The sequence below is a fragment of the Eptatretus burgeri genome, chromosome 9 (assembly GCF_056783735.1).
Source record: "Eptatretus burgeri isolate ZD-2024b chromosome 9, Ebu_testis_v1, whole genome shotgun sequence".
NCBI classification, from domain to species: domain Eukaryota; kingdom Metazoa; phylum Chordata; class Myxini; order Myxiniformes; family Myxinidae; genus Eptatretus; species Eptatretus burgeri.
This window is the reverse complement of record NC_140969.1, coordinates 70,965,536-70,978,710: the sequence shown is the minus strand read 5'-3', so window position 1 is coordinate 70,978,710 and position 13,175 is coordinate 70,965,536. Positions and strand designations below refer to the sequence as shown.

Sequence of the window (13,175 nt, the reverse complement as noted above, 5' to 3'; positions counted from 1 at the left end):
ACAAGCTGCCGTGCACGACTGCCCTGACACCGCCATCAATTCACTGCACCTCCTCAAATGCTCAACTGCCTTCTTCCTTGTCTCTTGTCCCCCCTCTCCCCCAGCACCACAGAGCCTTTTCTCCTCCTCATTCGGCCCCTCCCCTCGCTATTCTGCAATACCCCACACTCTTTCAACAACCCTCCTTACCTCCCCCCCTCGTCCCTTGTCCTACCCTCCCCCTCCACCTCCTGCACCCAAAGCCTCCTCCCCTACCTCTTCATTAAAAGTGTGGACCTCAAATATCCGGGGCCTTCACTCAAACCTTTCAGATCTTTCCATACAGGTTGCCACTGACAAACCAGACATTATCTGCCTAACAGAAACTTTCCTCTCCCAAGACGTGTCTGACTCCCAAGTATCTCTCCCCGGTTACTCCCTCTTACGGTATGACAGACCTGAGCCTCGTCCTGGTGGAGGTGTTGCTCTCTTCATCAAAGACTCTATTCCTCACTCTCCATGCACTGCTCTCACTCCCCCACACCCCCAGGAATACCTCTGGCTTCGGCTTCCCCTCCACTCCCACCTCATGTTTATATGTGTACTGTAACGTCCACCGAACAGTGATGACTCCATCTACACCTCACTATCCGAAAACATGGACCATCTTCTATCTTCTCATCCAAACTCTCTCTTCCTCTTATGTGGTGACTTCAATTGTCATCACGTCAGTTGGCTAGGTGTGGGTACCTCTCTCAACTGCCATGGCACCTCAGCAAAAGCTTTCTGTGACTCATTAGGACTGACTCAATCAGTCAACTTCCCGACCCGGATCTCAACCAATGGTACTCCATCTCTTCTGGATCCGATTTTGACAAATTTCCCTGACAATATCTGCTGCTCTTCCTTCGCTCCAATCGGTTCTTCTGACCACGTCCTTGTCAAAGTGGACATCTCTCTGGCTGTTATCAGAGAACCACCTCACCGCCGTCGAGTCTGGCATTTCACTCAAGCCGACTGGCAGGGTCTCCGAGCAGCCATCAAACTTACAGACTGGTCTCCTATCACTACTTTCTCAAACATCAACTCATCCTGGGAATTCTTTCAAAGAAACTTGCTCTCCCTCATGCACAGATTTATCTCCTCTCGTGTTCAGTTGTCCTATCCTTCCTCCCGCCCTTGGTTTACTGAAGCTTGTGGCGAGGCAGTTGTCCTGAAACAACTTGCCTTTGCCTCATGGAAAGCAAACCCAACTGAGGGCAATTTCAGTTCTTTCCACAAAGCTCGGAACAAGTGTGTATCTACCCTCAGGAGAGCAAGAAAACAACATATTTCTCATCTCAAGTCTGAACTCTCAAACCTCTCTCCCTCCTCAAAATCCTGGTGGCGTTTAATCAAATCTGTTTCTGGTGTATGTTCCCCCTCCATCCCCTCCCTTACCTCAAATGGCCGCACTGCTGATTCCACACGTGATAAAGCTGAATGTCTAAACTCGGTGTTTGCAGCTAAATCTTGTGTCCGAAACCCATCACTATCTCTACCCACTTTACCCAGTCGCACCCAACTGTCCCTGGACTCTGTATCCTTTTCTCCTGACAAGGTGAAGAGCTTGCTTTCAAACCTCGAGTCAGATTCTGCAACCGGTCCAGACGGCATCAGCCCACGTGTCCTCAAAGCCTGCTCTTCTGCTCTTGCTCACCCTCTCTCTGTTCTATTCACCCTCTCATTTGCCCAAGGTCATCTGCCATCTGCTTGGAAATCTGCTATCACTGCCCTGCATAAAAAAGGTGCAAAAACAGATCCCTGTAACTACAGACCAATCAGCCTTCTCCCAATCATCAGCAAGGTTATGGAATCCATCATCGCTTCAGACATGAAATCCTTCCTCTTCTCCAATGGCTTAATTTCCAATCATCAATTTGGTTTCAGACAAGGTCACTCTACCCTGGATATGCTGCTTCTGCTCTCCCATCAATGGATGGAGGTCCTCAATGCCAGACAGGAAATCCGAGCCGTATCCCTGGACATATCACGTGCTTTTGACACAGTCTGGCACCCTGCCCTACTCACCAAACTCTCTTCCCATGGTATTCAAGGCCATCTCCACTCATGGCTCGCAGACTTCCTCTCCTGTCGCAGTCAACATGTGGCCCTAAATGGAGTTCTTTCATCCCCTCTTCCTGTGCAGGCTGGAGTTCCTCAAGGTAGCATTCTGGGCCCTGTTCTTTTTCTGGTTTTCATCAATGATCTCTCGGACTCTCTGGAAAATCCTCTATTTCTCTTTGCCGACGACTCCACCCTCTGCCGCACCATCTGTCATCCCTCAGACCGGCAAGCAGCAGCTTCTTCGCTCACTGCAGATCTGGATAAAATCACAAACTGGTCCAACACGTGGAACATGTCTTTCAATCCAGACAAATCTCACACTCTCACTATGTCTCTTCGAAAGGACCGTTTAGAAAACCCCCCCATCCACTTTCTCAACAATCCTCTGGAAGAAGTCTTTTCTTTCAAGCTTCTGGGTCTCACTATCTGCCATGACATTTCCGGGGAAAGTCACGTTTCCAACCTCGCCTCAAAAGCCAGTCGCCGACTAGGAATCCTCCGTCGTGCAAAGTCCTTCCTCGGCCCTTTTGAGCTCCTGAGCACTTACAAAGCTTTTGTCCGTAGCCTGATGGAGTATTGCTCTCCCCTCTGGGCTGGTGCGCATTACCTTTCTCGGATTCACGCTGTCGAAACCAGGGCATTTAAGATCATCGGCATCTCCCGCAATGAAGCTGAGTCTTTGGGCCTCTCACTCAATCACCGCAGGTTGGTCGGTGGTCTTTCTGTCTTCTACCGACTCCTCTCCAACCTTGCCCCCCTGCTTTCTCTGCGATTTGTCCCCACCACATTTCCACAGGGCGCTCAAGGTCCACCAACAACCCCCTTCTGGTAAAACTACCAAAATCACGAATCACTGCTCATCTTCACTTTTTCATTCCTCTTTTTTCCCGCCTTTGGAATAAACTTCCTCACTCTATTCTTTCCCATTCTTCACTCCAGGCTTTCAAAACAGCTGTTCACCACCACCTCTTATCTTCCCCCATCCAAATCCTCGATCTTTTCTACCCCCGATAATCCACCCAAGCCCACTGCCTTCAATTCCCCTGCTTTCCTTCCTGAAAGTCCCTGTAATGTCCATCTTCTCTTCGCCATGTTCCCCGTCCCATCCCCATCTCTCTCCCTTCCACAGTTCACCTAATGTGTCTGTTCCCTACTGTTTTGTCCCTCCCACTCCCGCCCCTCTTGTCTCATGCCCCCTTGCTGTGAGTTGTGTGTTAGCTCTCATACGAGCCTCGACCAAGGTATACAAAAAAAAAAAAAAGAAAGCCCACGCACAGGCAGTAACCATCTCCGATTTTGGAAATTCTTCCTGGAAAAAAGTTAACATCATAATATTGCCACTAATGGAAATCGCCTAAACCATTATCTCCGAAATAGGTTTTGTTTCACAGGTCAGGTATGGGAGCATGTGCCAGAACAGCACGTCGCTGCGTCCACTTTCCGCCGGTACTCCAGGGGCCTCCGTCTGGCCATCCCCCAGGCAGATGCCAGGCCCATCCCCATCTCCTTGAGATGATGGTCAACCTGTTGCAACCATGAGGCACGTGGTCGACCCACTGGCCTCCTCCACTCATGAGACTCCCTCGCTGAGAGAATCTGGTGAGCAGGATCAGAGTCAGGAAAACGAGCCACATGTCCATACAGCCGCAACTGACGCTCACGGACTATGCAGGTAACAAATCTCATCCGAGTCTCTCTCAGCAACCGCTCGTTGGACACAAAATCCGACCAGCGATAGCCAAGGATTCTCCGAAGAGACCTGGTACCAAAGGAATTAAGCCTCCGTCTCAGATCCTTGGTCAGAGTCCAAGTCTCGCACCCATAGAGCAAGACTGGAAGTACCAAGGACCTGAAGACTCGGACTTTCGTCCTCCCGCACAGGTACCGGCAGCGCCACACCCCATGATCCAGTGAATCCATGACTCCCCAGGCCCGACCCAGACGTCTATTGACCTCTGACTCGCAGCCAGCAGAGACATGAATATCACTGCCAAGGTAAGTGAATCTCTCCACGACCTCAACATTCTCACCACAAACAGACACAGACAGGACAGCAGCATCCAAGATGTCACCGAAAGCCTGGATCTTAGTTTTGACCCAAGAAACCCGTAATCCCAACGGCTCCGACTCCTCATTCAGCACCTCGAGGGCCCCCAAGAGGATGTCTAAAGTCTCCGCAAAGATGACTGCATCATCTGCAAAGTCAAGGTCCGAGATCTTGACATTCCCAAATGACGCACCGCAGCTTGATCTCTCCGACATCCTCCCTAAAATCCAGTCCATACAAGTGCTGAAAAGTGTGGGGGCAAGTACACATCCCTGACGAACTCCAGTAACAACTGGAAATAAGTCAGAGATGGTACCACCACACTTCACAGCACTCTCAGTACCAGAGTAGAGTTCAGACATCAGATCGATCAGTTTTGGTGGCACCCCACGAAGACCAAGAATCCTCCAGAGGACATCCCGATTCACTGAATCAAACGCTTTACAGAGATCAACATAGGCTGCAAGCAGCCCCTGCCGAAACTCTCGCCTGCGTTCGGTGAGGACACGAAGTGCAAGGATACGGTCAATCGTTGACCTCTTTGGTGTAAAGCCTGACTGCTCTGGACGCTGGTGCTCAAGCAGATGGTGGCGAACCCTATCGAGAATTATCCGAGCAAAGACCTTGCCCGGCACTGAGAGCAGCGTCACCCCTCGGTAGTTGTTGCAGTCTTGGCGATCACCCTTCCCTTTCCAGAGAGGGACAACAAGGCCCCTCTTCCAGTCAGTTGGGATGATGCCTGTGTTCCAGGCAGAGCACAAAACTGCATGCAACGACACGAGTGGCAGCATTTCCACCAGCCTTGAGAACTTCGGCATGGATTCCACAGATCCCTGGAGCTTTGCCCCGTTTCAACTGGTTCACCGCAGCCCGTGTTTCCACAAGCGTAGGTGGACCACAGTTGATTCGAGGGTCAGCAACAGGGATTGTAACACCCTTGACGTCCAACTCAACAGTTGGGGGATCAGCCTGGTACAACCGCTCAAAGTAACCGGCCCAGCGGGCCTTCACTTCAGACTCCTCTGTCAAGAGCCTACCACTCTCTGCTCGAACTGTAGTGCTCCGAGGGATGGGCTTGGATGAACGTAATGCGCGAATTCCCCTGTAAGCGGGACGAGAATCACCTGTCCACAGGTGATGCTCTACCCCCTCACAGATTCCTCGCACATAGGCCTCCTTGTCCACCCTCAGTGCACGTACAGTTTTACGCCTCAGCTCCCTGAACAGCTCAGCTCTGCCATTCAGCCTGGCCCTGCGACTCTGGTCAATGGTATCCAGTGTCCCCTGAGAGACAAAATTCTTCTTTGCCCTGCGGTGAGCTCCAAGGCATCCACCGGCAACATCAAGGACGGTGGTCTTGAAGGCGATCCACAACTCTTCAGGACCCCCCAAAGCACCCAGACCCCCCAAGTGTCCACTCAGCCTGTTCGCAAACTCCTCAGCTACTCTCTCATCCCTGAGCTTGGCAACATCCAGCCTCGGCTGGGATGGTACCATTCTCCAGGATTTAAGGTGCAGCTTTAGAGTTGCTACAACAAGCCTGTGGTCAGTATTGAGGAACTGAGCACTCCGGTAGACCCTGCAGTTCTGGATCATCCTCCAACGACCGTCAATGAGGACATGGTCAATCTCCTTTGCCACACCGCCAGCGTTGGAATACCAAGTCCAGCGATGAGCTTGTGGGCGCTGAAACCATGAACCAGCCACCCTAAGTCCATGACTTCTTGCAAAGTCAAGGAACTTAGTGCTATTCTGGTTCATAGTTCCAGACCCATGGGGACCAACACACACCTCATAACCATCCCTATCAGTTCCAGTCGCTGCATTGAAATCCCCCAAGACTAGAAGTGTATCTCGTCTGGGGCACTGATCAACCACAGACTCGAGTGTGGCGTAGAATGCATCCTTCACGGTGAGATCACTCGCCTCAGTCGGAGCATAAACAGAGACCAGGGAAATGACACCTAAGGAGTGACGAATCCTTAATCTCATAATACGCTCGTTGACCGGTGTTACCTCAATTATCATTGGGGTCAGCTTATTGGACACAGCTACAGCAACGCCTTGGGTATGGTAACCATCAGAGCGACCAGACCAATAGTAGGTGTAGCCACCCACCATTATCTCGCCGCAATCCGGTCTCCGAACCTCAGAGAGAGCTGCAATCCCGATGTCCAAACGCTTGAGCTCAAATGATAACAGAGACAGGTGATCATCCTCTCTTAGGGATAGGACATTCCAGGCACCCACCCGAAGGGACCACCTCAGGTTAACCCAAGGAGACCGCCGTCTGGTGGACGACACCTCAGCACCACTCCGACAAACTCTCCCGCAATCTGACCCAGGGATGTTACCCCGTGGTTTCCCTCCTATCAAAGATTGGGGGTCCCGAAGGCTTTGCCCCAATCCCGTCATCCGGTGAGCTGCCCTGCGAAGGGAAGCTGCACAGGAGGTACTCCCACGGAGTGGGTTTTCAGATTTTTTGCGTTTTGCGGAATGAAGGGTTTTACGGTGGCCGGAGTGCAAATCCTGCCACCAACCTCCTAATAAGAAGTGACCCAACTGCAGGAGGACGTCCGCAGACATAGTTGGGCACTAGATATGGATGGCCGTTGGCTCACAAGGAGCTCCTCCGCCCTTTGACAGGTTTTGTTTTTAATCCTGCTGGGTATCCATATCCAAACACCCTCCTCACCAGAAAACCTGGTGGGGGAGACGGTTTAGTCGCCGACAACCCGACCATGGAACAGGTTAGTACAGGTTTACATGGTACCTGTAGCAGGTCACAGATCGAACCTGACCTGACAAACCGACACCTGACCTGACAAACCTTTAACAGCCTACAGTTTTCATCGAAACTTCCTGAAACTTGGCATATATGTAAAAATACTCTGCGCAGACAGTAACCATCTCCGATTGTGAAAATACCTGCCAGAAAAAAAAGTTGTGACGTCAAAATATCTCCGCGAATGGAAATTGCCAAAAAATTATCTCTGAAGCTAGGAAAGCTTTTTGAATTCTGTTTGCGGGAATCGAACAGGGCATTATCAGAGATGAATTACCGCACATATGATACAACACTATGACGTCATTCCTATTTTTTGACATTTTTTGTTTCACAACCCAGAGTTTTCATCGGATCTTCGTGAAACTTGCCATGTATATGCAGAAAGCCCACGCGCAGGCAGTAACCATCTCCGATTTTGGAAATTCTTCCGAGAAAAAAAGTTGATGTCATAATATCACCGCTAATGGAAATCGCCTATACCATTATCTCTGAAACTAGGCAAGCTGTTTGAATTTTGTTTTTGCGGGAATCAAGCCGGGCATTAGCACAGATAATTTATCGCAAACCTGATACATCACAATGATGTCATATTCGTTTTTATGACGTCATCATTAAGAGGACGAGGATCTTAGCTCATTCGAGCTTGTTAATCCTTCTTCTTTCTTGTGGTTGTTGTAATCCTGAGGACGTTCAAGACAAATCTGATGTCATACCCTTAAGGAAACGTAGTGCCTTTGTGGCTAAAATTTTCCTATTTTGGCTTGGTACCACTCATGGGACATTGATGGACCAGTCCGGTTGCTATCAGCACAAGATACAGGTGGAAAAGTATCCTAAGTGAACCATTATACTGTACATTGCAACAGCAAGATTACAATCCAGTATCGATCTGAAGGTTCCTCTGGAGAAATAGCGGAATCCTTTAATTTTTGAGCGTCAATGCTTTCTGACCTAACACCATGAGATTGATGTTATTACTTCCACCACCAAAGGTGGATGGAGGTTGTTTTCACCCCTGTCTCTATGTCTGTTTGTTACTTGAGAAAAATCAAAGATTTTTCAAGTATATTGGTCAGTCGATTTTGTTTGTCTGTCCGTCTGTTTGTCTGTTTATTGCTGACAGGTCACAATTTTAAACCGATCTTCACGAAACTTCACCACATGGTCGAGTTTGTCATAAGGAAGAAGGCTCTTGTTTTTGAGGCCAAAATGTCAAAAGGTCAACAGAGGCCAAATAAGGTCAATATAGTAATTTCAGAAATTTTCAATTTTCATCCATTTGACTTGAAATTTTAAAAAGATTTGCATATCAGGTCACTGAATTCAACAGTCTTTTTGAGGTCAACATAAGCCAAAAGGTCAACATAGTCATTTCAGAAATTTTCAATTTTCATCCATTTGACTTGAAATTTGAAGAGGATTTGTATATTTTGTCATTTAATTCAACCACCAATTATATTTTAAGGTCAAATTTGTTTTTTGGATTTCTCAAGTATCATATTCTGCAGGAAGTCTTTCTTGTTACTTGCAAAATCAAAGATTTTTCAAGTATATTGGTCAGTCGATTTTGTTGTTCTGTCTGTCTGTCGATCACCTAGAGTTTACAATTTTAAACCGATCTTCATGAAACTTTACTAAGTTGTAGAGGTAGTCTCAACTGAGAAGCCTCTTGATTTTGAGGTCAAAGTTGAAAGATAATCTTGAGGTCACATCACCTCGAGTTTACAATTTTAAACCGATCTTCATGAAACTTTATTAACTTGTAGAGGTAGTCTCAACTGAGAAGCCTCTTGATTTTGAGGTCAAAGTTGAAAGATAATCTTGAGGTCAAAGTTATAGTCGTAATTTTTAATTCGATTGACTTGATATTTGAACAGGATTTTCATATTGCAGCACTGATTTGGGAAACGAACTATTTTTGAGGTCAAAAGGTCAACTCAAGATCAAACTTTTAAAATCATCAATTTTTATCTGAAAATCGTCAATTTCCATCTGATTGACTTAATATTTGAACAGCAATTGCATAATACGTTATTTAATTGGGAAACCAAAGGTGAAAGGTCAGCTTGGTCAAATTTCTAAATGTTTTCTAAAATCAAAGGTCAACTCAAGGTCAAACATCTAAAATCATCAATTTTCAACTGAAAAATTGTCAATTTACATCCTATTAACTTGTAAGTTGAACAGGATTTGCATAATACATCACTGAATTTGGAAAGAAACTATTTTAGGTCAAAAGGTAAAAGGTCAACCCAAGGTCAAACTTCTAAAATCATCAAATTTCATCTGAAAAATTGTCAATTTTCATCCGATTAACCTGAGCTTTGATTGAGATTGTCAATTTTAATGTTAACGAAATGGACAATTTGATGTATCCATGGCAACCTTTGCAGAGGGGAGTGGATTTTGCAAGTACCGTGCTCTGCACGGTCTTTTTCGTGTTTGTTTTCTGTTTCTGAACAAAATATCTCAAAAGGTTGTAGACAGATTCAAACAAAATTTGGTGGAGAGCTTGGGTATGTGATAAGGAAGAAATGATTAGATTCTGGTGACTATCTACATCCGGAATTGGTTCCGAGAATTTGTTTTGTGTTTTTTTTTCACCGTTGGGAAGAGGGCCAAAAACGACAAAGAGCAGGGTATCTCAAAAAGTTGTGGACGAATTCAGCCAAAACTTGGTGGGAAGGTTGGGTATATAACAAGGAAGAATTGATTTGATTTTGAAGATCCAAATCCAGACATGAGAATTTTAAAAGTGATTATTCACCATTGAGTGATAGGGCTAAAACAATATATAGCACGATATCTCAAAAAGTTGTGGACGGATTTGGACAAATCTTGGTGGATTTGTTCACCATACTTAACAGCTTAGGTGACAAGAACAAGCCGATTAAATTTTAGTTCAGGTCCGAATCTATATCCAGCTTATAGATGGGATAGAAAACGTAAACTAATCAGTCTGGCGAAGTATGCGTGCTACCAAGTGCCCTTCCAGTTTTTAATTGTGTTGTAATGACGGAGCTTCTTCGATTGAATGCTTCACTGTTGTACCTTTATCAGTTTTACGTGCACTCTTTAATGATGTTAGATGTGATAAAAAAAAATACCTGGGTGCTATCTCCCTCAGTATCTCAGAGTGGTGGGACATGCATGATACTGTGCATTGCATTCTCTTGCCCAAAATAAGGATGGTGCAAAATTGGAATTGGTCTTTGTATTCCAATTCACGTTGTAAGTTTTGTGTCTGCATTTGGCAGAGAAAGAAATGCTATGCTCATCTGTTACTGACAGCATATCACAACACTGATTCATGTCATCCCTTATCATGACCAGTCTGATAGCACTCGGAAAGTACCATCACATGTGATCGTGCGTGGCTGTGCCATGGCATGTGCTCCATTGTTATTCCATTGCTCGTGTTCCATACAGGCCGGAAGTTCACAGTTTTCTTCAGCTGGACAATCCTCGCAGTGAGCCTGACTTCTTTGATATTGAAGATCACAATGACCGTGTAAGTTCTGTCCTTGCTTGCCGACATTCTTTGGGTTTGAGTCATGCAGCAGTGTAAACTTACATGTTGTGAAATTGCCTCGATTCGCTGCAATACCAATGGCTTTGTCTTGGTTCTTAAATCTACCGCCATTCCACCTCACCCTTGCTTCTGCACTCCCTGCCACCCCTCTCTTTCCCCTGGGGCTCGTAAGATAGCAGACAGGTATGTGCACTCACCTTTGAGCTGTGTAGCGTGGCTTTGAATCCAAGACGCAGCTATAAACTGTCATCTTGGCGTTTCACCTGCAAGGTGATTTATCAATGCGTTCACCATCCCTTGAATGGACTTTAAGTTAGGTCTCCCTGTTGTTATTATTAGTTGATGGACCTTAAAGATCCCATGTTCTTTCATAAAGAATACCTGAATTATCACTGGAAGTCAAAACAATTTCGAAAAATTCCTGCCTTAACCTACAGGGGGCACTGCATCTGTGGCACAGTTCACTCCCACACTGAAATGCTGAAAACCAACAGCTAAGTCTGACAAAATTGGTGATGTTGGCTGCACCAATATTTCCTCATCTGCTCTATCTTCTCGATTACTTGTTGGCCCCGAGTCACAATCTTATACAGCGGAGCATTGGGGCCTTCCACATATGGAGAAAGTAAGCTTTGAAAGGAGGCCATTGGGTTTAAATTGAGAAAAATGTTGATAAAAGTAAAGGAAGGAGGAAGAGTTTATGGTGTCTGGGGAAGAAATGGGAAAGGAGGTGGAGTAAATGGGAAGGGAGGGAATCGATACGTCTGGAATGTACTGCAGATGGGGAGAGGGGTCGGATTGATGGCGGTGGGGTTAATATCACCCTTTTCAATTTTTAGAATGTATGCAGTGGTGCTTGAATCTATATGGAATATATGCCAGCTTTCAACGCAAGTTCAACTCCTTTGTCAGGGGTTTCTGTCACGATGTATTATTTTACTGTTTTACAGTTGTTTAGGGAATGACCAATCTATCGTTAACGTTTAGAGCATAACAAATTGTGAGTTTGCTTGTGTTTGTCTTTGCAGAATAACAAAGCTTCGGAGATGAACTTGGGGCCATCGGGAAATCCTCTGTAAGTCATTGTTTGGAGAATGATCGGAGTAATGTCATTCACACTGTCACCTGATGCTCTTGAGTGTTAATACTTGTGTTTGCGGCTCACTGTGGTGTGATGGAGTGCTAATTCATTTTTGACTCGATGACACGTGTTTCTTTGTCTTTTTTTTTTCTTTTTCTTTTTCCAACGATACAAAAATAAAAAAAAATTGTTGTATAAATTATTTACTTTGATATCATCTGTGATTACAGTGCCAAGCCGTCAGACTTTGCTTTTCAGAAAGTCCTTGGGAAAGGCAGCTACGGGAAGGTGAGAAACTAATTGGAGAATGAATTGCATTACGGCAGGTTTATTACTTTCGCGCGAAGTTGTATGGTTATCAATGTAAAAGGTCATCTTGTGTGGCTGGCAGGATAGTCTTGCTTCTGATCTGTCAAGCTTGGGTTTGAATCTCAACCCAGATATAAACTAGAGGAGGAGCACTCGGTAGAGTGCAAAACCTCCGCCGCAAATACTGCTGGGTCACTTAAGTGAACCTGATATCCTATTCATTGTAGGTCAAAACGGATCAGACTCTACTGAACCACGATTGAATAAACTAAACTAGATTGACGCGCATGTAGAAATGCCCAAAAAAAAAAAAAAATCGAAATTTTTTTGAAAAAAAAGTTGCAAAATTTCTGGGTTTTTTTCTCTAACAAATTTTTTTTGGGGGGGGTGGAAATCACTTAAAACATGCAGAAATGCAAAAAAAATTCAAATATTTTTCAAAGAAAATCGAAATTTTTTTGAAAAAAAGTTGCAAAATTGTTTTTTTTTCTCTAACAATTTTTTTTTGGTTGGAAATCACTTATAACATGTAGAAATGCCAAAACAAAAATTAAAATATTTTGTCAAAATGGCCGCCATAGCGGCCATATTGGACTTTGGACCAAGTCCAAAATCTAATGGCATGATCCTTGGACCATACCTAATCCCCCACCAAGTTTCGTCGAAATCCGTCCAGGAGTTTTTCCGTAATACTGTTCACAAACAAACAAACAAATGGGTGAAAACACACCGTCCATCTTTGATGGCAGAGGTGAACTACCATCCTGGTGTTTCACATGGAAGGTAATTCATCATTGAGTGTGCCGTCCCTCTGATGGACGTTAACCCGGACGTCCCATCTGCCGGCATTAGTTGGCGGACATCAACGATCCCACAGTGTCCTTCATGGAGAGTTGGCGAGTTGTAGTCAGTACCCTGAACAAATTCCAAATTCCTGCTACAACCTAGAGGGGACACTGCATCAGCGGCACAGCCGTGCCCCCAAGCAAATGATGCTACCCACAGCCGTGTGCTGCATACCAAACAAAAAGGATGTAGTCTTGTAGGAAAATATGTGGCGGTTTATTCCACGTATTGTTCATTTTGTCATGGCCTGCGGATCATTTAATCTTTTTGGGATTTCTCTCCCCAGGTGCTCCTCGCAAAACACAAATCCGACGGCAAGGTCTACGCTGTCAAAGTGCTCCAAAAAGCAGCAATTTTGAAGAAAAAGGAGGTATGAGCCAATTTTTGGAGACTTGCACCACGTATGTTTCAGTCGTACATGGTACATGAAAATATCCGTGGTTCTCGGAGCAAAAGAAAAGCCGGGTTTTGCAAAGTGAGAATTGCT

General features: G+C 45.6%; 1 protein-coding gene across 4 annotated transcripts in view; it reads left to right on the top strand.

Moving 5' to 3' along the window:
• LOC147020320 (serine/threonine-protein kinase Sgk3-like) overlaps positions 1 to 13,175 on the top strand; it is a 90,573-nt gene that overhangs the window by 40,056 nt on the left and 37,342 nt on the right. For all 4 annotated transcript variants that reach the window (XM_085895620.1, XM_085895618.1, XM_085895617.1 and 1 more), the window contains exons 6-9: positions 10,350 to 10,431; positions 11,481 to 11,527; positions 11,764 to 11,821; positions 12,975 to 13,058. In XM_085895620.1, coding sequence (XP_085751746.1) covers positions 10,350 to 10,431; positions 11,481 to 11,527; positions 11,764 to 11,821; positions 12,975 to 13,058 — 271 coding nt within the window. The remainder of the gene's footprint in view (positions 1 to 10,349; positions 10,432 to 11,480; positions 11,528 to 11,763; positions 11,822 to 12,974; positions 13,059 to 13,175) is intronic.